The 22,793-nt window shown below is 40.0% G+C and overlaps 1 protein-coding gene across 11 annotated transcripts in view; it reads left to right on the top strand.

The window, feature by feature from the left end:
- Positions 1 to 22,793, top strand: part of Dock10 (dedicator of cytokinesis 10) — a 254,449-nt gene that overhangs the window by 68,566 nt on the left and 163,090 nt on the right. For 2 of the 11 annotated variants that reach the window (XM_031368155.1, XM_031368154.1), the window contains exon 1: positions 13,174 to 13,410. The exons of 6 other annotated variants lie outside the window; for them this stretch is intronic. In XM_031368155.1, the coding sequence (XP_031224015.1) occupies positions 13,324 to 13,410 (87 nt within the window). In that variant the 5' untranslated portion in view covers positions 13,174 to 13,323. Of the gene's footprint in view, positions 1 to 7,557; positions 7,577 to 13,166; positions 13,415 to 22,793 lie in introns of those variants that run through there. 3 more of the 11 variants (XM_031368158.1, XM_031368156.1, XM_031368157.1) reach the window with 3 other exon arrangements.

Genomic DNA, 22,793 nt, shown 5'->3' with positions numbered 1-22,793 from the left:
AAAAAAAAAAAAAATCACTCTAAGTATTTATTTAAAAATGTATTTGTCAAAAAAAAATGTATTTGTCTAGTTGATGTGTACAAGTAGCTTGGTCATATTACCATGGAAAGTGACTCTGGAAGAGATGGGTGATTTGGCTAGTTCTTGGGAAAGAATAAGCCAGTTCTACAAAGGTGCAGACATCTTGTCTTGAAGTCTCTCTCCTAGCTCCCATGTTGATAACAAGAGATTCTATGCTTTAGTGCTCTTACAACCTGACGTCTATCCGGTGTCCTTGATAAAGTCCTGCAATCAAGAAGATGTTGCTGTCCAAAGATATTTTAAAATCATCTAAGTCAGCCATTTGGTATGTGCATCCATTGCAAACCCTGTTTTCTAGACAGGGTGACACGGAGTGAGTGTTCTCAGTCTGGGCGTATTGGTGACTTCTGCGCTAGCCCGCAGAAAGTTGAAGCAAAAGGATTGTTGTGAGTTCATGGCCAGCCTGGGAAACATAGGGATAATAGCTAGAATATTCTAGAGGCAAAGCGTTTGTGCAAAAAGAAGCGTGGGAAACATCGCATACCGCATACTCCCAGGAATTTTGTTTGCAAGGCAAGCTTTGCACCAAGGAGGTCTGTTTGGTTATGCTCAGGCTCATGTTTCCAAATGTAGCTGACTTTGTGAACCTCCTGACTCTTATGACATTAGGCAACTCTAGATACACCGGGAGAACACAAAGATACTGGGAAGAGGGAATGCTGATTGAAGTTTCTGAATTGGGAATGGCACACTTAAACCTGACTTTCTACTATTGCTACAATGAGAAGGGATAGTTAAAACAAAATTATTCCAACATTTAGATTACATGAGGGTTATGCAAATGAGGAACGAAGTTGAAAGTGAATATCAGGTCCCCAACTTTGTCTTCTAGGTGGAGGTGATGTCATGTACAAGATAAATCTACATGGAGGAGGGTTTGAATGATAATGCTAAAATAGAAGGCATCTTTTTTGTGGTTAATTTTTAGTGTTTTGTAATGCAAATTTCCCATCATAGCAGCTCTGAAACTATCTCCTTTAGGCTCTGTGTGGGTAATGAACTTTATCTTTCTGACTATTCTAAATAAATATTTAGTATAGTACCCATGCTCATTCATGGAGTAGACAAGCAGTTGCAAAAAGTAACATTTGCAAAAAAAAAAAAAAAAAAAAAAAAAAAAAAAAAAAAGCCTTAGCTAAGTCAAGAGTAATAATGAATCAGGAAGTGTATTTTGGCCTTCAGATTGCAGCTAAAGTTCAGGGACAGGCCCTGGGAAGCTGAAAGAGGAATAGAACCAAAGACAATAATGAACAAATGTGCAGAATTGAGAACACTGTTTTGATACAAACTGTCTCTGTGCTTTTGATTTTATGTCATTTCTTTCAGAACATAAGCTTATAGAGGTGACAGTCCAGCAGGGTAAGGACACTTTGTCTGATATGCTGTGGGAGGTACAAAGTCCGAGGTGTAACTTAGGGGAAACATCAATGCCTAGTGAGCATAATAGGAAAGGAGAGTGAGTCTCTCAGGTACCTTAACTCTTTCCTGTTCTGTAGACTGGAGGCTCGGGATTCCTGTGTTGGCAGTAAGCTTAAGTGATGATTGGGCACAACTCAGTCCAAACGGAAGAGGCAGGTAGCACTGAACACTAGGCATCTTCCAGAAGCACCAGTATCCCGATGCTGACTTCAGTTCTTCAACTGCATTCAAGTTGACTGTAAGAACATTGTATGTGTGTGTGTGTGTGTGTGTGTGTGTGTGTGTGCGTGTGCACACGCACGCACGCATGTTGTTTTAAAACTGTATGCTCATATTTCATCAAGATAATATGAGAAATTTGAATATGAAAATAGGGATAATACTCTTTTCAATGTTGTATTTACAAACCCTATCTTAAGCTGTGTCGTGTCAAAAGGCATACCTGCTTACATCTGAATGAGCTGTCACATCTTTGAGGACATACCATAGGGACTGAGTGTGTTCAGTGAGAGCTTCTTATTGGAAATTGTCTTTTTTTTTTTTTCCTTTTCAAGGCATCATTTTACTTGAAAGTAGATGACACCTTTGCGTTTCTTAAAAACACAAAAACATAGCATGAAAAGGGCTTCAGGCCAAAGACATCCAGGGAAACAACTGTTTTACCCAAGGTCACTCAGCATGGAACTGAATGAACTGTACCTATGCCTAACATTCAGTATCACTCACTGGTAGACTGAAAGAATTAAAAAGAAATGTCTTATCAAAGGCCACTCTGTAGCCACGGCTCCTGAAACACATACATAAACACAAATTGAAAGCTGGTTTCTGAATAGACATACCCGAACGGCAATTAAAGTAAGAGGGACACTAACTTTAAATCATGCCAGTGATCTTTGGATGCAATCTAGGTACCTGATCTCTTTTCTAATCTATTGCATCCTTACATCAGAGTGAGCAGATTAAATGTCCCTTTGTCAGTGTGTTTTTATACCTGTCTGTATCCTTGGGAAGTTATGGAAAGAAAGAGCTTAGGGGAAGACAGAAAATAAGATGCCATGCTCCCTTTGTTCTGTTTACAACATCAAATTGGTAATTATAATGTTGCCCCTTGCTATATTCCAGTAGACAACCCAGCATAGTTGAGACATAAAGACCATACTGTTTATTGGTCTGGCCATTCCCAGACCTTGGGTTAGGCAGGAAAATAACCATGAAAAGATAAAACAGCATATGATATTGGTTAAAGGGTGGCTTTCTTCCTTGGCATTTGAGCCTTTTTGTGTGGGATGAAGGGAGATGGCAGAAAGGGGATAATTGGAACCTTTTGTAGTTGTGCATCATGGGAGGTTTTAAAATGAAATAACAGTGTTGGCAGAAGGCAAGGAGTACAAAGAAGTCAGCTACGGAGAGCATGCGTGTGCAGGGGTAGCCTGGTCACTTCATCTCATCATTTGTGTCTATTCCAAGTGCATCTGTTTCCACTCCTATACCCGTCCCTGCCACATGCAAAGCACTTGCTATCCTTTTGGTGTCCGTCCTTCTCCCGTTCATTCTAATGGTCAGACCACAGATGCCTAGGACCTTTCTATACACCTTCCTAAACACGTCATAGGCAGCCAGATTAAAACCACCTTCTCGAAAGGATTTTCTCATAGCCACACTTGCAGCTAATACTCACTGAGTGTGTTCTTAAATCCCAGGCACTGTGCTAAGTGATCTACACATACTCACCTCTCAAGGCTCACAGCATCCAGTGAAGTAGGTATCACGACTCTCTTCATGTTAGAGCGTGACTTATCCAGGGTCATCTGGTAAGTGAGACAGCATAAGCAGGCTCATTCGTAATCATTGTAATCTCACAGTGGCAAACACCACGCTCCCATCTTTATCCTGAATCTTCATCCTTCATCCAACTTATCTAGATGTCTAGCTTGTGTCTCATAAGATCTCATCTCATATCAAATGTTATAATGGCTTCCAGTCTTTTCCCAGTAGGACTAGAGGCATACATAGCCCCCAAACAGAAACATGGATTCAGAGACTCAGAGAATGGTAGTTTGAGGTATTGTGACCAGTAGGCCAAAGATTCTATCAAGTGGGTCAGTTCAGCATTTAAGAGGTACTAACTAAGTTTGATCTATAAAGACTCACCCACTATCACCAGATGGACAACCTGAATCTGTTTCCAGAGAAACACTGTATGCATGCCAGCGTGTGGTACACATAGGCTGTCCCCCTTCCTAGGGAAACATTGTGTCTGGAGATGGTTGACTGTCACAATGGAACAAAACTGTATGGTCTGTATGGTCAGCAAGAGGAGGAAGATGCAAATGGCATCTCCTGGGCAGAACCCAGAAAGACACATCCTTAAGCATCCCACAGTAGACAGGATTCCCCCCTGACAAAGAATGAACTGGTCCGAATGTCAGTAATTAAGTTTTAGAAAATGTGATTTAGATAATAACTTAGACATGGCAAGCATAGCCACCTTTATTAAGTTAAGTGCAGAGGAATGGTCCATGAAAAGGAGATGACATGAAATCAGAGGAGGGAGTGACAGATAAAAGGGGAAGCTGGGGAGATCTGAGGCACAGGTTCTTATGGCTAACTTTACCCCAGGGGCTTCTCCTCACTCATCCCAATATACAGCACAATACAATGGGTTTGCTAATTTTCCTGACAGAGAGCCCATTAGGGAAAGGGAACAGTTGATTATATTGAGTCTTCAGTCTGGCATAAATAAATAATATGTATAGGGAGGTGGTCTCCACAGGAGCACTACTGGATGATTGTTGCCTGAAACACTGTTAGATGAACTCATTGCCTGGTCACTGTTTCTCAAGGTGTGGTCTGTGCAGTATCTGTAATGAACATTAGCAAGATGTTCAGTATAATAGGTGACTGGTTCATCTACTGAGGCCTGAGGTAGGGATCCAGTGCTTTAACATCTTTTCATTTGTACATAGACTGGGGAATTTTCTTTAGCTTTCATTACAATGCTGACTTTAAAACCATTATCTTGCACTAGTTTGGAACTTGTTTCCCATAAGGAATTGTGTAGGTAAGCCAAATAGGGTGGATAAGAATGTGTTATTGGCTCTTGATAAGTTATTTCTCCACCATGAAATGAGCCAATTCAATTCAGATTAGATTATATTAGATGCAGGTTTATTTGGAAAGCTGCTCCTCAAGGACTGAGGCCAGGGAAGTCACCATGGGGAGAGAGAAGAGGACAGAGGGGTGAGAAAGAGAGAAAGGACACAGTAGAGAAGAGAGAGAAGGAGAAAGCAAAATGGATTACATAGGGAAGAGCCTGTGGGAGAAGGGCAGCCCAACCCTTGAGCTATAAAGCTCAGGGTTGGGAGCAGGGTATGCCAGGTATGTACTGAGGGATGCTGGGAGAACCTGGAAGCCAGGTCTGTTTTTATATATAAACTATGAACCTCAGATCCTTGTCCCTGGGTCCAAAACCAAACAACTCTTCTTTCTTGTCTTTGTGTGTGAGAAAGTGTTTAGGTATATGGATGTGCATATGCACATGTGGTGTGTGTGTGTGTGTGTGTGTGTGTGTGTGTGTGTGTGTGTGTGCAGTTATGGAGACCAGAGGTCAACTCTGGGTGACTTCTTCAATTGCTTTCCAACTTACATGTTAAGACAGAGCCTCTCTCTGAATCCGGAACTCACTGATTCAGCTAAACTGGTAGCCAGTGAAGAATGTCACTCACTCTTTAATAATGACTCTGAAAATCACATTATACACGATAAGACCAATTATCAATGAAAATTTTGGTTCTTCAGGATACAACAGGGCAGGTATAAATATGAACTTATAGAGACTGTGACAGTGTGTGTAAGACCTATACAAGCTCAGTGCACACAAAATCTCAACACAGAGGAGGGCAAATGGGTATGAAGTTCCACTCTGAGCTGAAGATCTCCTGGCATTTGATTGCTGCTATGAGAGAGTCACTGTTCTTCTATGGAATGATACCTGATATATCATTGATACTCCACAGCAGGCCTCATGCCCAGAAGTAGTCAGCCAACACAAACTGGACTAGACAGACTTTTAATATAGAGGGAGAGACAGAGACAGACAGAGATAGGGATGGGGACAGAATGTATATGAAATATGGAAGGTAGGAATGTGAGAGAGGATCTAGGAGTAGTTGGGGGAGATGGGTACAAATGATCAAAATATATTGTATGGAATTCTCAAAGAATAAGAAGGAAGGAGGGAATACTCAAAGAATAAGGAGGAAGGAGGGAATTCTCAAAGAATAGGAGGAAGGAGGGAATTCTCAAAGAATAGGAGGAAGGAAGGGAAGAAGGGAGTGATGAGGAAAGGAGGAGTTGATAAATATACCGAATACATGTTTTTAGCAAATAATTATTTTTAAAATAATTATAAGCTGTAGAAGAAAAGAAAGTGTTTTCTCTTTGGAATAAAATATAATGGAAGAAGAAGCTAAGCAAAGAGTTTGGAGCCCATTTCTTTCAGGATAACCATAGCAAACTAACTATCTGCATTAATATGAACCAGAGGCTTAAGAATCCCACATCGTGGTCTTTTTGAGGTTATTGTCATTTCATTGTTGCTATCCCCTGGTGTCTGAAGATTGAGGCAGATGGGTTTGAGTTAGGTCCTCATTTCCATAATAACAAATGGTTGAGCCCTAGAATGTGCCTGTTTTCAGCAACAGACCAGCCTGATGCTGGACACATTTAAATACCATGTCCTTTAAAGACAGTTGTTGTCCATAGAATGACAGCCCCTATTCTTTATAATAAAGTATCAAAACATTGTAAAATTAATGATAAACTCTAAAATGATCATTTTTAGCAATATGAGACTTACAGTAAAATGTATAAAGCTACAATGTTTTTTCCAAGGCTGGAAATGTACGACATGAGAAAGTCCATGAATGTAGATATATAATTCCTTCTCTGATTGCTGCTAAATTTGAAGACAGGATAAGGAATAAATTCCTCACCTTCTTCATACCCTACCCCATCTATCCTGACTCAATTTTCACCTGCTGAATTCTATTCAAATCATAATATGAATAAATATCTTTATAATGAGATAAATGTCTAAATGTAACTGGATGGGTTACTATAAACTATTTTTTTTTTTTAATCTTTTGAGACAGGGTTTCTCTGTATAGCCCTGGCTGTCCTGGAGCTCACTCTGTAGACCAGGCTGGCCTCGAACTCAGAAATCAGCCTGCCTCTGCCTCCCAAGTGCTGGGATTAAAGGCATGCACCACCATGCCGGGCTACTATAAACTATTTTAATGCAATGAACACATTACAAAAATCATCACAACTGATCTGTCTACATACTAGGCCAACACACTACTCACAGACACACGGCATGCACACACCATAGGCTTCGATTTTTATCTTGTGATCCATCCTGCATGGAGCTCTTTATTTTCCACAAGGGCACAAAAACAAAAAACAAAACAAAACAAAACAAAACAAAAAAAACAAAAAAAAACTATATTCTAAAAGCATATTATTTGAAGGAGAATTACACTAAAGGAAAAAGATTGTCTTCAACCAACACTGTATCCTACCAGCATTGCCCACTAGAAGCATTGTCTTTTGTGGGAGGTTTGGTTGAGAAATCCGTGCTGTCATTGATAACTCAGAACTGTGAAGCTAAGTTGAGCTTTCACACAAGAAGAATAGGCTGAGTGCTAGTAACAGAAATAGAACTTCTGTCTGGGCCGGGGCTCCAGTGAGACCACAGAGGATGAGGAAGTATCGCCTTGTTGCTTGGTTTCCTCTAACTGTGCTGCTGGATGTGCTGCAGGCAGAGCTTGCAGGTGCCCTAAGGACCAGACTTGACTTTCTCTGAGATACAAAAACAAAACCCACTACCAACAACAACAACAAAAAGCAACAATGCAGTGAGCTCCCAGCAGGTGAAAGGAAGATCAATTGGAAACAGAAGAAAATATACATGCAAGATAAGCCCCTTAGCCAATCTTCAACGCTAAGGAAGCCATCAGTCGGTTCTGCAAAGCTCAAGCAAGGATAATACAGATTGGATGCAAAGAAAGAAGAGGTGGGTACCACAGGTGAAAGTGCTCGTAACCCATGTTCAGATTCAGGCTTGCAAACCTGTGTGGCCTCATGTGTAAACATAACTTTCAACCCCCGAGGTTTCAGTTGTTCTAAACATTTTAGTCCTTTTAAGGAAGTGGATTTGCAGGCGTCTATGAGAGAGACATTATCCAAGTTGCTGTGCCAAGTATAGGCTCAGGGATGATGTCACTAGCAAATTGGATAGCCTGACTAACTGGATGCGATTATAATCGACCGCTCTAAGTCATAACATCACTGAGCACATGAAGGAGGGTCTTCTTTGCTTCTTCCTCTAGCTGATTGCCTTTGTTGTCTGCTCGCACATTTGATGGTCCATGTCATTTCACTTCCTCTGTGCCTAACCCCCTTCTTTGCGCATGACTCCTACAGATCTCACCTTAATTTCATTGTGATGTTTTTCCAGTAAACGATCTACAAACTAAACTTCCATTTACGCGAACTCACTTTCAGCTCAGCAGAAACCCAGATCCCACCTAACTGCTCAGTGGAAACCACGTTCAGAGGCCACCAGTTTTCTTCACCTACACCCCCTTCTCACTATATTCTTCAGTTTAAAACTACTTTGAAAAGTTAAACACACAAAAGGTCACACTCTAGCTGAGGCAGATGAGAGCCTTAACATGTGCCCCAAGGAAAATCAAATACTAATCTTTGAGTGCTGCTGGGGCATATTTTTGAAGTTATGGGTTAAAGTTCTGCGATGGTTAATTTTAAGCACCAGTTTGCCACAGCCAATAGTTAAGAGGAAAGACTTCCTCCCACTGATGGACTGCAGCCTGTAGTCATAGCCACACAAACCCTTTCCTCCCCTGCGTTGATTTTGGTCAGGGCACTTCATCACAACGGAAATGAAACTAGAACAGGTTACTAGACGGCCAGAAAATATAAGAATTTTGTGGATTACCATAAAAGAATAAGATTTCCTTCACAAGGCCTTAGACTCCCAAGCATCTTCCTGCCTAAGAACAAGAGGGGAAGATTTGTTAGAAACATGAAGCAGAACATGAGCCAGTGGAGTTTTCAATTGCAAGAGGGGGTTCAACTGCTTCAGACTTATAAAGGGACCATCAGCCCAAGACCACAGGCAGCCTCTAGAAGTTGAGCATAACTTTAAATCTCCAATGTCAAGAAGTGAATTTGCCAGCAACCTTCCATGAGCCTGGAGACAGGTTCTCTCCTGGTGCTTTGAGAGAGGCCACAGAACTGCTGGCATCCAGATTTCAGACTTGTAGGGCTCTGAGAAAGGATCAATAAGGTCATGTGTGCTCAGATTTTTCACTCTTGACAACTGTGAGATCATAAGGAGAGGTTGATTTCAGTTTCTGGGTGTGTGGAGGTTTTTTACAAGAGCAGTAAAAAAACAAAAACAGATTGCTAGCATATTACCTCAAATTTCTGAAGTCTTTGTATTCAGGTTTCTATTTCCTATAAAACATGCCTAAGACTGTTTGTTTTAACTTCCAAACAACTGTTAAGAATTGCAAATGTACTTTTCCTGGTTGGACACATGCATGTCTTTGAATGCGTATACAAGAACACATAGCCCTGAGAATTTCCAATTTTCCAGTTACCTCTATTTATGTTTACTAATTCCTTAAAAATCCATACAGTGTATTTTAATCACATTAACCACTTCCCTCGACTCTGCCTAGATCGACTTACCTTTCCTACCTACTCATTTTTTTTTTAAATCCTCTTTTTGCTAAAATTTTATGGAGTCCTATTTACTCTCAGACATGTGGCCTTCCAATGGAGCATGGTGGATATACCACTGGACATACATACCTTTAAGGGAAACTTATCCTTCTAGGAGCTATTAGCTCCCAAGTTAAGGGGTAGGACCTAGTGTCCACTCTGCTTTCTATGCTGGGATTTGGTCTGGCCTGGCTAGTGCATAGTGCCACATAAGTTCATAGGGGCGACTGCCTTTCTGAATCACTATTTTCTTGTAGTCATCATCCTTAAGTTCTTACAGTCTTCTTGCCTCCTCTTCCACCGTATGTCTAAGCACTGTGAGAAAGGGATATAATAGAAATGTCCCATTTAGAGCTGAGCATTCCTCAGTCTCTTATTCTCTGTACCTTGACCAGTTGTGGGTCTCTATGTTAATTGTTGCCTACAGCAAAGCAAGCTTCTACCCCCCAAGGAAGGTTGACAGGTGCACTATCATAGGGATATAAAATGGCGATTCATTAGAAGGTGGTTTCATACTATGTCTGTTTAACAGAATAGTGGTAGGTTTTCCCCTAGGGATCATGAGCTGCCTAGCCACAGTATTTTGGACCCAGTAACAGCGCCAGTGATGGATTCCATCTTGTGAAGCAGGCCTTAAATCCAATCAGGAAGTGTTTGGCTACCCCCATGATATGTGCGCCACAATTGCACCAGTGGGCTTTACTGCCAGGTTAGCCATTTCTGTAGCTCACAGTGATCACAGTGCTCACAGTTGGGAAAGACTAGTGATTGCTTATCTCCTGCGACAGCCCGCAGAGCACCTCCTAGCCCTGGGAAAGCTAGCTAGTAGGAAGGAAGCCTCCAGGTGAACACCAGCTTTATTTCTCCAGGTTTTAGCCAACAACGCCATTCCTGGAACTGGAGTTTTTATTTGTTAACTTCTGGTGCCTAGTGAGGGGATTTTTCCCCTGATTATAGGGTAATTCCCTTTAAGCCCTTTTCACATATGTATATGCATATATACCTTAGGAAGGATGTATACATATTCTGTAGTCATAGGCTTCCACGTGACTTTTTCAAAATTTCTCTAGTATTTCTTATCCCTTCCCATCTTCTCTCTTAGACCCTGTCCTCCCAGAATCTGCCCCAATTTAACCCTTCCTTTTCCACTATTCCCCTCTTACCACTTATACCACCATCTTACACACCCCTTCCTGGAAAGAAACTTGACACCTAACTAATTTCATGACCTCTGTGGGCATTCCAAATAAAACACATATTTCTGAAGATTCAAGGCTAACATTTGTAAGCACGAGACAATGTGTGAAGTTTGTCTTTCTAGGATTAGGTCATCTCAGTCAGAATGGCTGTTTGCAGCTGTCCACATTCATCTGCAAATATCATCATTTTGATTCTAGCTACCTCTGATGCTACATCTCTTCTCAAGCCCCGGAACTATCCTCGACTCAGGTGTCACACAACTATCTTTATATACTTCTTGCCAGAATGTCTGGATTTTGCTCTATGCTGGTAATCACTGTGGCATCTCAATATTTTTGGAATTGCCTTCCATCTGCCGTATTCAGAACAACTCTAGGATCATGTTCCTGATTCTATATATTAGTGTCTGCAAAATTCAACTTACTTTTGTAACCTCTCAATTCAACTATACCCATGCCTTTCCTTTTTCCATCTCCAATCTGGCTCTTCTCCACATTTTAGAGATGTACCGCCCTGTCTCCTTGACACAACATTCAGCATTGAACAGGCAATGTAAAGAAAGAAGCCCTCTCTTCTTATTCCCTTGTAATAGGATCCATCTCTTTGATAAGCCAAACTCAGGAATCAAGTAGATTTCAATGCTAGATTTTCTGTTAACCAGCTTTGGGACTCTTGTTACTATGGACCCAGCTATTTAACTATGTAAGACAAGGGAGAAAATAGTAATAACAAATTTACTTCATAGTTTAAATAAGCACTTGGGCCAACACCCAGCACCTACTATTTGCTCAACTAATTCCTTGCATTATTTTTTATTTAATCACTAAGGCCTTCTAGATGGGCTCCTCAGAGTTGGTGTGATAGATTGATACAAATCTTTGGATTACAGTCTCTGGGCAGTCTATAACTGCCAAATGATGATCCTCCTAAAACACCATTTTAATTAATATTTTGAAATCCCTCAGTAGGCACTATCATTTTCAGACACAGTAGAAACTTTCAAGATGTTGACATTCAGACATAAAGGAACCATTTCTGCTTCAATTTTCAATCCTTTCTACTCCTCCTATTTAACTCTTGGCTCTAGGTGACCTTGGCTTTTATCCTAATATTCCTATTATTTTGTTTAGCTCTACCCTTTAGCTTTTATGCTAGTTAATAACTGTGCTTATGATACAATAAACAAGGTAATATATTGACTTTTTAGAGCACTTTCCAAGTTATCCTTATAATTTCTACAAAGCAGTGATCATGTCATGTCTGTTTTACAAATGAGGGAAGGGAGGACCTAAAAAGGGTGAGCAATTAGCCAAGGATGATGAACCTCCATGACGCTGCCCCTTCTCCCCTGATGCTGTTCATGCTAGATGTCCTCACCTGTACTCACCTTCTTGGTACTCACCTATCATTCAAAACTTCCTGAAAAAGGACATCCCTATATACCTCCCCCAAGCTTCCAAAAACTCTAAGGATACCCTCTGTCCAACACAGCTTCTTAAAACGAGGGGATATGTCATAAAGTCCAATAATTCTTAAAAAGAGTGTTTAATCAATTCTTATCACATAATGGAATCAAAGGTTGTAGTTTTTTCTGGTGAACTTGACAGTGACTTCTTTTGACTGGACCATCAGCTTGTCTTAATGATTCTTGCTCATTGTCCTTGTCAGTTTTGTTTTCCAACACATTTCTGATAAAGGACTCAGAATGTGACGAGATGCCACAGGATGCTTGGTGGTGTAGATTTTAGAGCTCCTCAATGGTGCCCTCCCATGGGTCAGGGTCTACTCATGCTATATTGGCTTTCCTCTCCTTTGCAGTCACGACGAGGTCAGTCCAGCTGAAATCCCCTAATCCATCCTGGTAAAGCTTCTCTTCTAAGGAAAGCTGTGTTCAACAGCCAGTGGGATAGAGAAACGACACAGTCATATTTTTTTCCTCAGAATGGATTTAAAAATCTACCTTCACATATACATTGTATGAGCTCCTCCACAGAGCTACAGCCCCAGCAGAAAATGATCTGGTTTTAGATTTGCAGAAGCTGAGGCATGGGAGGGACCCCAGGATTCAGAGCTGTGGTGCCTAAAGAGGAATAGAAGACAGACATATTGCAAAGATTAGAAAGAGAGGAAGTTGTTTCAGAGTTTCTTGAGATTATTATGTGATTCTTATAAGGAGCTTTGCCTATTGGTTTAAAATTGTGAGTCAGGAATTTGGAGTTCCATAGTTAGGAAAACCCACAATACATTTCTAGATTTATGATCCCTGCCAGGCATGGCAGTTTCTGAACAGTTGAGACTGCTCCAATGAGTGGGCCCATAGGTTCTTAACTGAGTCTATGAGTGAAAAAAAAAGCTATAAAATACTATTTTCTAGCCACGAAAATAAAAATAGACCTTACACCAGAAAAAAAAAATCAAATGATATGTTGGCAAACTGCTAACACATCCTATCATGGGTCTACCCGTGTGCTAGATATCAAAGGTTACATAGAGGCTGAGTTCTGTTTAGAATCATTCATACAAACAGGTGATCCGTGGTCGATCTCTCTGTCTTGTATGAGAGAAGGTGGCTAGAGAGAACTTCTGCATGAGAGCAGCGAGCGGTTCAACAGCTGGTAGTTAGCTACTCACAGGAAGTGGTGGCTTGTGGGTTTGCCTTGCCTTTCTGTTGAGCTACATAGATGTAGCATGAGCACTTCCCTTCTCAGGGGAGCGGAGAGATTTGTTCAACCAGCTCGGTGAAGCCTCCGAGAGGAAAGGTGTAAGGACATCGGTAGTTTTCAAATATTTTATGATTTGATTTCAAGGCATATGATGAGCTTCCGGGGAAAGGAATTTTGGAAGAGGAGGCGAACAGTGAAGAGAGTGAACCCAGAAGGAATCCACAGGGCTGGTGCTGTAGGTATCTGAGCTGACTTCTCATCTTATTGCCCATGCTTTCTCTGAAAAAAAAAATGGTATGCTTTAAGACAGGCTTCTACAAGTTACTGGACAAAGTGTTTTAATACAGTAGCAAATTCTGTGGATCATAAGTAGCCTCTTTTTAAAACTTGAATATTTATTTTGAAAGTCATGCTGCTTTCAAACTTCATGTAACTGAAAAATACTGACACTGGATTTAATCTGAACATTACTAGAGGAATAGAAATTTATCTAGGGTTATTGTAATATTTATGTATCCTTTCTTCTGAGATTGTTTCTCTTGGTTCTGTTTGTTTGCTTTTAGATTTATATTTTGGTCTGAGTTTGGGGTTTATATTTCTGAGAAAGAGTCTTACACTGTCATCTAGGCTGCTCTGCAATTGCTATGGAGTCCAAACTGATTTGGCCTCCCAGAAATCCTTCTGCTTCAGCTTCTGAACAAGTAGTTACAAGCTTAAGTCTCTTTCTCTAAATGTAGTGTGCAGTTCCCTGAATTAAGACCCCAAAGGACTTGTTTGTTTACAACTATATTTTTGTAAAATATTGGTGTTCTATCTTTATCATATACCACTAATTTCCTTTAACATTCTTAGGAAGAGTAATTCAAACTGTGAAGGAAAGAGTAAAGGGTTATAGCAACAGAATCAGAGAAGCGTATAAAGGGTTAGAAAGATTTCATTTTACCATGAAAATGGTTCTTCCTTTTTATTCTTGAAAAATGAAAGGAAACTTATGGATGGACACGTGTTCTTACAGAGACACATGTAGAATTCTGTAGAACTCAGTGGTATCCGATTGCCAAGGCACCTCCTGTAACAGGGAAGGTTCAGCTTATGTGAAAAGGTGGCAGCAATGTTATTGAAGAGGACCTGTTTAGAAGGTTGATCATTTCACAGGGCTGTTCAAGTTCGGTTTGACATCTTCAGAGCAGGCACCCTCAACCTCCAAGTCATGGTCATTTGGGATCTGCACATCCTTATGGTGTAGGTTCTTCTGCATGTTGTTAGACATATAGATAGCAATGTGCCTGCCTCTTATTAATGAGGTCTTGGAGGCAGCTGCTGTGGAAGGCAACTCCCATCAAGTATACTTGATAGGAAAAACTGATTGCTTGATTGAAAACTGCTTTACAAGGGGTTTAAAAAAAAAAAACAAAAGAAAGTGAAAAAATCTAATAAAAACAATAATACAAATGTCCAAGTCTAAAAACAGACGTGACTTTCAATCACAGACATCAGATACATGTACATGTACATATACATACACGCCCATACATATATACATGGCTTTCTTTATACTAAAATGGTCTAATGGCTGTTTAAAAGGAACAACTTTTACTAGCAGTCTGGCCTGTAAGGATGGCATTGTGTTATATGTTCACCATCTATCTCAGTAGTGTATATCTGCATCAGGCAAACTCAAACAATCATATCTCTTGCCATTGTTCCTCGGGCATGTGGCCTGGGTTTGCCCACTGAATTTGCTCTCCATTTGTGAGAAATCTGAGTCCACTTGACCAGCTCCATAAAAGCACCCTCAGCTGTTTATCTTTAGTCTGCTAAAGAGAATAATTGTTTCAAAACTTCTCTTGATGTGTAATGGTTTCAACCTTCAGACCAATCCAGGGAGCCTAATTCTCCTGCTACATCTCTTTCGGTGTTTAGAAGCACTGTGGGTTGTCACCAAGGGATTTACTTTTTGTTTCCACTAAAAGAAGACAACACACAGGAGAAGAACGTGTCTATCTTACATCCACCACACATACAGTATTGGCAAGAGGACAGTCCCCAGTGTCTCGAAGTATAATGAAGCTAATCACTCTATGAATTATCTTAATTGAATTTGAACGTATTGCTACTGAGTACCAAGGGAGAAGCAGCCAATAAGGACCTGGTGTTTTCCCGCAGCATTCAGTAGCAATGCATTCAGATTTAATTAAGATCATTCATACAGTGATTAGCTTTCTTCTGTGGAAGGCACTAGGGACTTTACTGCTACAGTTGCCTGGTTTTGGTCTGCCTTAGATAGGGATATCTCCTTCCACAGGTTTTCCCTTCTACTGAGGAGAGAATTGTTCAATCCATCCTTAAGTATTATCCTAAGATGTGGTTTTCATTTTGGAAAGCAGACTCCAAGAAAATGAACTATATCATTAGAGGGGGGGAGGCATGAGAGATGCGTACCTCAGGGTCATTCTGACTCTTTCTCTCTCTGCACGCACGTGCAGATTATTTAAATCACTCTAAACCCGTTTCCTCTTCTGAAATGTTCATCTAACATCCACCCCGTCTTAAGAGCACGTGTTAGAATTACATGTGTGCCTTCTGAGTATAGTTTGAAAGATGAAAAAAAAAAAAGGTAAAATTATTACTTTTTAAGTATAGCTGTTTCCGAGGGCAAGGGGGAAAGGGGACAGGACTGCAGTGCAGGCTTCTGATTCTGTCATGATCTAAGAAGTCATTTTGGTAACACAGTTACTCTGTAAATGTAAATCTGGGTTGTGTTGACTGACTGGTGCTCCAGGGTCTCAAAATTATTTGTGGATGAGATGGGGCTTGCCTCAAAAAGCATGTGTCATCTCCTCTTCTGTATATCCAGATTAACAGAAGCTCACCCAGATGGAAGTTTCCACTGCACATTTGTCTCAGCCTCTAAACAGTAAATCACACCCTTAGATTGCCGTCATGGTCTCCTGAAGAGGTGGTAAAGAGGGCACAAATCAAGTGACAGATCCCCATGGAGACTTAGAGTCGTGCTAGGGAATTAAAAAAAAAAAAAAAGGTGCCTTTACATTTTCTTAACTATTGTATATTTTACAGTGAAAGGAGGATAATGACATTTGGATGTAACTGCCACAATTTCTTTCTTCCTTCCTTTCTTTCTTCCTTTCTTTCTTTCTTTCTTTCTTTCCTTTGTAAAGAACATGTGAATGTTGGTACCACATTCAATCTGAGGCAAGTTTAAAGTTTTCTCAATTTCATATTAATCACAAATACTTATTAAGAACCAGGACTTCTGTGTCTTTCAAATTGTGTACTGTCTCAACTCAGGCTTTTGGTTTTTGTACATTCTGTTTCTTTCAAAGTTTAGTTAAAGTTGTATAATTTGCTCTGTTGGATTTTTAAAAATTATTTTGAGGACTTCAGATGTAGCTGAATATTATATGGTTTGCCTAACATTTGCAAAGCATTGAGTTAGACCCTCAGCACCTCAAAAATAAATAAATAAATAAATAAATAAATAAATAAATAAAAACCATCATTACAACCTTCTTTAAGAGAAATTTTTTGGAAGCTTAGCTTATTTGCCAGACTTTCAGATGTATTGGCCAAGAATCACCTTCATGTGTTTGGGTCTGTATTTCCACAGGAAAATGACCCTGTGAGGGGCTAAGGACCCTTCCAGAGGAGTCGCATATAAGATATCATGCATATTAGATATATATAATATGATTCCTAACAGTAGCAAAAGTACAATTATGATGCAGCAATGAAAATAATTTTATGTGGTTGGGGGAAATCACCACAACTTAAGGAACTCTATTAAAGAATTCCAACATGAGGGTTGAAAACCATTGGGTTAGACAGTACTGTATTGTGAGAAACGTTCAGGAGAAATGAAACTTATTGCGACATCATCGCCAACCTACGTCCTTGAATCATAGAGCTGTGTGTGTACTGCCCTCCGGTTGATAATTATCTCATAAGCTGCATTTGTATGTTTATTTTTAGCTTTTAATTAAGATTACTTAATATGATATCTACTGCATAGGAAGTCTTAATGAAACTATCATTCCCTTTGTCAGTTTCATGGCCTAGTTTGGAAAGATCAAGTCTGTGATTAATTTCAGTTATTATGTCCGTCATCTGTACAGTTAGAAGCGAATGCGGAAGTTTTAAAAATAACCCTGATTCATTGTTTTAAAGTTGCCCCTGGATTCTGGATTACTAATTTGCAGGACTTCTGAGTGTTTGGGAAAGCTTGGGTATGTGCAACAGTTTGTCTTCTCCCTAGAAATGTTGCCTGAGCGCATTTGGGAAGTGAAATCTGTAAGTGGAGAGACATCCACTGATTTTCTACATTCATCATGGTTCATTGCACTATTGTGCTTTTTTTGGGTCTGCTTGAGAGTACTTATCCAAGCTAACTCATAGGCTAATGTGAGTCATCTCCTGCCTGGTCACATACTCCTTTTCTGTTATTGCTTGATGTATAAAAACATTTAGAGTCAGGTATCTATTTAGGTCTCTGCATAAGGAGCTAGTTAGCAAAAAGGAAGTACAAACTGAGGTACCAGGAGTGATGGGCTAGTGTGTCTCTTTCATTCTCTTATGGCACTGGGGATCAACCCCAAGGCCTTGCACATGCTAGTCAAGTACCCTACCACTGGACAGGGTGGTCCTTGGCGAATAAGTAAAGAGACTCGAGCAGGATTAAAACAAATCTGGATTGCCAGGATGAAATGCACAAAAGGATACATACTTTGAAAAAAAAAAAAACAAAGAAGCAGGAGTGACAAGGACTTCTGGACTCAGTCAGTCAGTCCACATAAAAAAGAAGTGTGCTTTGCAACTTGATGCAGCTTAAGAGAATACATGAAGGCAGAATAGAGGAATCTAAGTGGATTACAGAAATAGGGAAGGTAACAGGTGCCAGGGAGCTGCAGAAGGCCTGGCTCCAAACAGGTTGGGAGGGGAGCCTGCTAACATACCAGAGAATAAATAACCTTTCCTCAAGGTTGACTGTTGTGGAAAAGACAAGAAATAATGCAGGCAAGAACCACCTGTCGATTGGAGTGTGCTATGTGCCATTTGTTAGGGGAGAGGGTTCCCACACATGGGAAGTAAGGTCATGATCCCAAACCTTTTACCATATGAAATTTTTTTTTAAAAAAAATTCCCTTAAGAACTGGGCATATGCCTCAGTGAGTAAAGTGCTTACTTTGTAAGCCTAAGTGACCATGGTAGGGTGGCAGTAGAGACTGGAGCTCTTTGGGTAGCCAGCTTAGTGACCTCGGCGTTCAGGGAAAGATACTCTTTCAAATAGAGCAGTCAACAAAGACACCTGATGTTGCCTACTTGCCTCCAAATGTATGTGTGCACTTGTGCTCTCTCTCTCTCTCTCTCTCTCTCTCTCTCTCTCTCTCTCTCTCTCTCTCTCTCTCACACACACACACACACACACACATACACATACCTGCATGGGTATGTCCATACTCCATACATACACACAAACACAGGATTCCCTCACTTAGTGGCAATTTCTAATATGGATCCTCACACAATATGATCTGTCTTCACTGCACAGATCCTGAGTCTACCTTTTCATTGTCTCTTCTCCTCCTCTTTGCACTCCTAGAAATAATTTCTTGTCTTCCATTCCTGACAGTTTGTTTCCAGAGGGACCCAGTGACCTCTTGACATTGTTCAGACCTCTAATCCTCTGTACTCTTTTTTAAAAAAATCACTAAGTAGCCAGCAATAGTACCCAAAATTATAGATCTATTCTCCCACCATTCTGACAGGAAAATAAATTTTGGTATTTTGGCCTTTGCAAGTTTCAATTGTTGATAGAGTGGACCACAGTCTTCAAGGTGAACTGGACTGAAATATCAACTCTTCTATCAACTTACTGGTTAGGTTGCACACGTTTTCAGAATCCATGGATCATCTCATTGGAGAAAAATGCTCAACTGTGATGATCTCTTCTAGAATTAAGATACATTCTCAATGAGAGAGGGTATTAATGTGTATCATAGCCCATGTCATTGACCATTCATGGTAAACTTATTTTAAAATGACAGTGGTTATTGTTACTATTATTAAATATTTTGATGTGGCTGTGTTTTATTTTTTCTGTAAGCAAACATGTATGAAGTAGTCTTAATATAAGAGACACACCAAATGGGTCTCCTGAGATGAAAATCATAGAATAAAACATAGAATAAAATAAAACCTGAGCCAGGGCATAGCTTCCAGATGCTTTTATAAATCGAAGAGCCCTGCCAGCACTCCCAGAACAAAGAGGTACCTCTTATGGAGAGCAAAATTATAGCCTGTGACTGTTGGCACTGAAAGCAAAAGCGGCCATATACTCCTTTTGTACCTCTCTTAGGAAAGTGATGGTCGGATGAGTTTATCCTGGTAGAAAATTAGAGATTAGAGCTGTTCTTCACGGATGACCTCGGAAAGCCACAATATTACTGGAGCCTCTCATATACAGTGCACATGATACCTAGGGTACACTTTTCACAGTGTGAAATATTGGGATGTACCAGTAATACACAACTGTTCAATTCCTGCATTCCAAAAGCAGAAGTCATCAACTGCCGGAGGTTGTACATGAGCATTCACATCCAAATAAGCTTGGGAAGTGATAGGCCCCTGCGGCAGGTACTGCTCCTGGTATTACGGATTAAATTTCTTTAACGGTAAAAATTCGAAATCTATTCACGCAGTCCAGAGAAGGGCAGTGAAAGCAGGATGTAGGAAAGAACAGGAAGAAACAGAGCCACTGAGGCAGAGGGAAAGTTGTTTCAGTGGGTGATAGCAATGGATAGTTACGTGAAGCTTAGCCCTACAGATGTACAGCTTCCACCCCTTTCCTCACCCCTGTCACCCCTTCCCTCAAGATTGGGAATTCTAGAGAGAAAGACTGAATGGTCTCTCCTTGGGCTCCATTATCATTGACCCAGAGAAGCAGACACTCAGAGATATCAGACATCAGAAAAGTCAGACCCATCATGGCTAGTCTTTAAAGAAGAGCCTGTGAAGAATGGGTTTATATTTGGAAGTTTGCTGAAATTATAAAATTTAGTTGAAAGAATCAAATTGGATTTATTCAAATACAATTTGTGCTAATGTGTACGTACCTACACATTTTACACACACAACCCAACTTGACCTGTGAGTGGAAGTTTGTGCCACTATCAAAGTATTAAGATGGTGTTAGAGTGTAAGCTGGTAGTAGCTTTTATCACAGACCTCCTATAAATTAAAGTTCCCTGCAGCTTGTGCAGAAACATTAATTTCCCTGGTATCAGGCAGGCTTGTAATTGACTTGTGATGTATTTTTAATGATATTTATTATCTTTCAAGTGTTTCTAGAAAACTAAATGAGACATGTAATTTAATTTGACTTAAGTCTTGTTGGATATTTTCTATATCTTTATAAGGACCACCATTGTATAGAGAAGCCTTTACTGTCCTTGATTTAAATTTGCATCTGCTATACATAGCTGTGGACATGTTCTGAAGATATATATGGGGTTAGCAGTACCTATAACAGGGACCTATTATTTAACCAAGTTTCTAAAATGAAAATAAGACTGCAAATGTAAATTCAGTTTGAGAGTATCTCTTACACAATACATTCATTGATACTGATTTGTCTTTAGTTTCTAATGAAATTATACTAAATATGAAAAACTGACCATATAAATCTCACATAGTTGCTAAAGCTTTATATGTTTTATCAGGTTGGTATTCATTCACATTTCTAAAATGAACTAATATTCAAAGGGTGACCACTGCTTGATTTCGTCTATGATCTGTCTGCCTTAGTTGCCAAGGGAACCATTTCAAAACTCAGCTTAAGCTGAGTCTGCCCAGCTGTGTGGTTCTTAACTTTGATTTTAGCTAGTGTTTTTCCATTCTCATGAAACTCATGTGGTTCAAGACAGAGAGAGGGTTAAAGGGTCAGCATAAGATGGCTTATTCCTTACTTAAACATTTCCTTTCCAGTTAGAAAATCTTCCCTTGTTTTCTGAAGCTCGAGCTTCTGAGATGTTGTCCAATGGAACTCCTCCTGATGAAAAGCTGAATTAAATCTGTCACACGACCACAGGGTGACAGCTGCAGCTGTACATGCAGCTGTGAGGGCTCTCTCCAATCTTCCCATTTGTTTTAAACACAAATAGTGTGGAAGTTAACTCCATTCTGATCTCATTAAAGCCAAAGAACCCTGGTTTCTCTTAGTTTCTAAAGAACTCTTGTTCATTTGGACCTTTAATTTCATCTAAGAAATCTCTCTCTCTCTCTCTCTCTCTCTCTCTCTCTCTCTCTCTCTCTCTCTCTCTCTCTAGATCATGCAGTCCTTGAACTCATTGAAATCCACCTCCCTCTGCCTTTGCCTCTGCTTCTCAAATGTGTACCATTATGGCTTGCTAGCTTATTATCTTGATAACACAGAAGTTCATTTGTTATTTTAGTTTATATTTCCATTTTTATACTATGTGTATACAAATAGTATATTTGCTTGCATGTATGTCTGTGTACCCCAAGTGTGCAGTGTATGTAGAGGCAAGAAGAGAGTATTGGATTCTCTGGGACTGAAGATATGTACCACTGTTAACTACAATGTGGGTATTAAACTTGGGTCCTCTGGAAAACCAACCAATGCTGTTAACCACTGTACTATCTCTCCAGCCAAACACTGAAATTAGTTGACCACTATATTGCTTATAAAGTGCTATGATGAACTAAAGATAGGAATTATTAAGATGGTTATGAATATTTTAGGATTCTTCCAAATAGCCTATGGATGATCACTGAGAGCTCTTTGCTTTTCTGAATTCTCCTGAGTGTTAACAGAGCCTACTGTACTGGTCCTTAAGTAAATTTTTATTTTTGCTTGTTTTCCTGTATCATTAGTTATGTGAGTCCTATATTAGCTATATACCCTCATAATGGCATTTATACATGATGTTAGGTTAAGTCAGTAGGTCACAGGATATGAAAGTCAAATCTCAGGTATATGGAAATCATTGGGAGAGGGATCAAAGAAGACTGGAAGTCCTAAGGAGCATCCCAGGATGTTCAGTGTGGCACAGGAAGATCGGGAAACTTCTCAAACATAGGGAGAGAAACTTTTCATTGAAAAGGCCGGGTTTTCATGAGAACCAAGAATAGCTAATGTACAACAAGAGAACTAGAGTGACCCACTAGGGAGTCCCAGAGGCTCGCTTCCCCTGGTTACACTTCCAATCTTGAAGCCAGGTTTGAGCGTGCAGCCTCCCAGTAGAGAGGGCAGACACACTTCTGCTTTCCTGATCCTACCAGCTATGCCCCGTCCACAGCTTCCTGCAACGGGCAGGTTCATCTCTATTTGTGTAAGTTAGAGCTACAGAATGAAATTCAAAGAGTAATTTTTACAACATTGATTTTTCTCCAGAAGTTTGTATCTACAAAGCTAATTTGTTTAATATTGAACCAAGTATGAATCGGATCATTTTGTGTGTGTCTGTCTGTGTGTGTGTGTGTGTGTGTGTGTGTGTGTGTGTGTGTGATTTGAATATATAAATACAAAACCAAATTCTTTTCAGGCTTTTTTTTTTTAGGGAAAAAAAAAAGGCAGCCTCT

This window comes from Mastomys coucha, unplaced genomic scaffold (assembly GCF_008632895.1).
Source record: "Mastomys coucha isolate ucsf_1 unplaced genomic scaffold, UCSF_Mcou_1 pScaffold14, whole genome shotgun sequence".
Lineage (NCBI taxonomy): Eukaryota > Metazoa > Chordata > Mammalia > Rodentia > Muridae > Mastomys > Mastomys coucha.
Note: the sequence above shows the minus strand (reverse complement) of the source record. Positions and strands in the feature narration are given on the sequence as shown.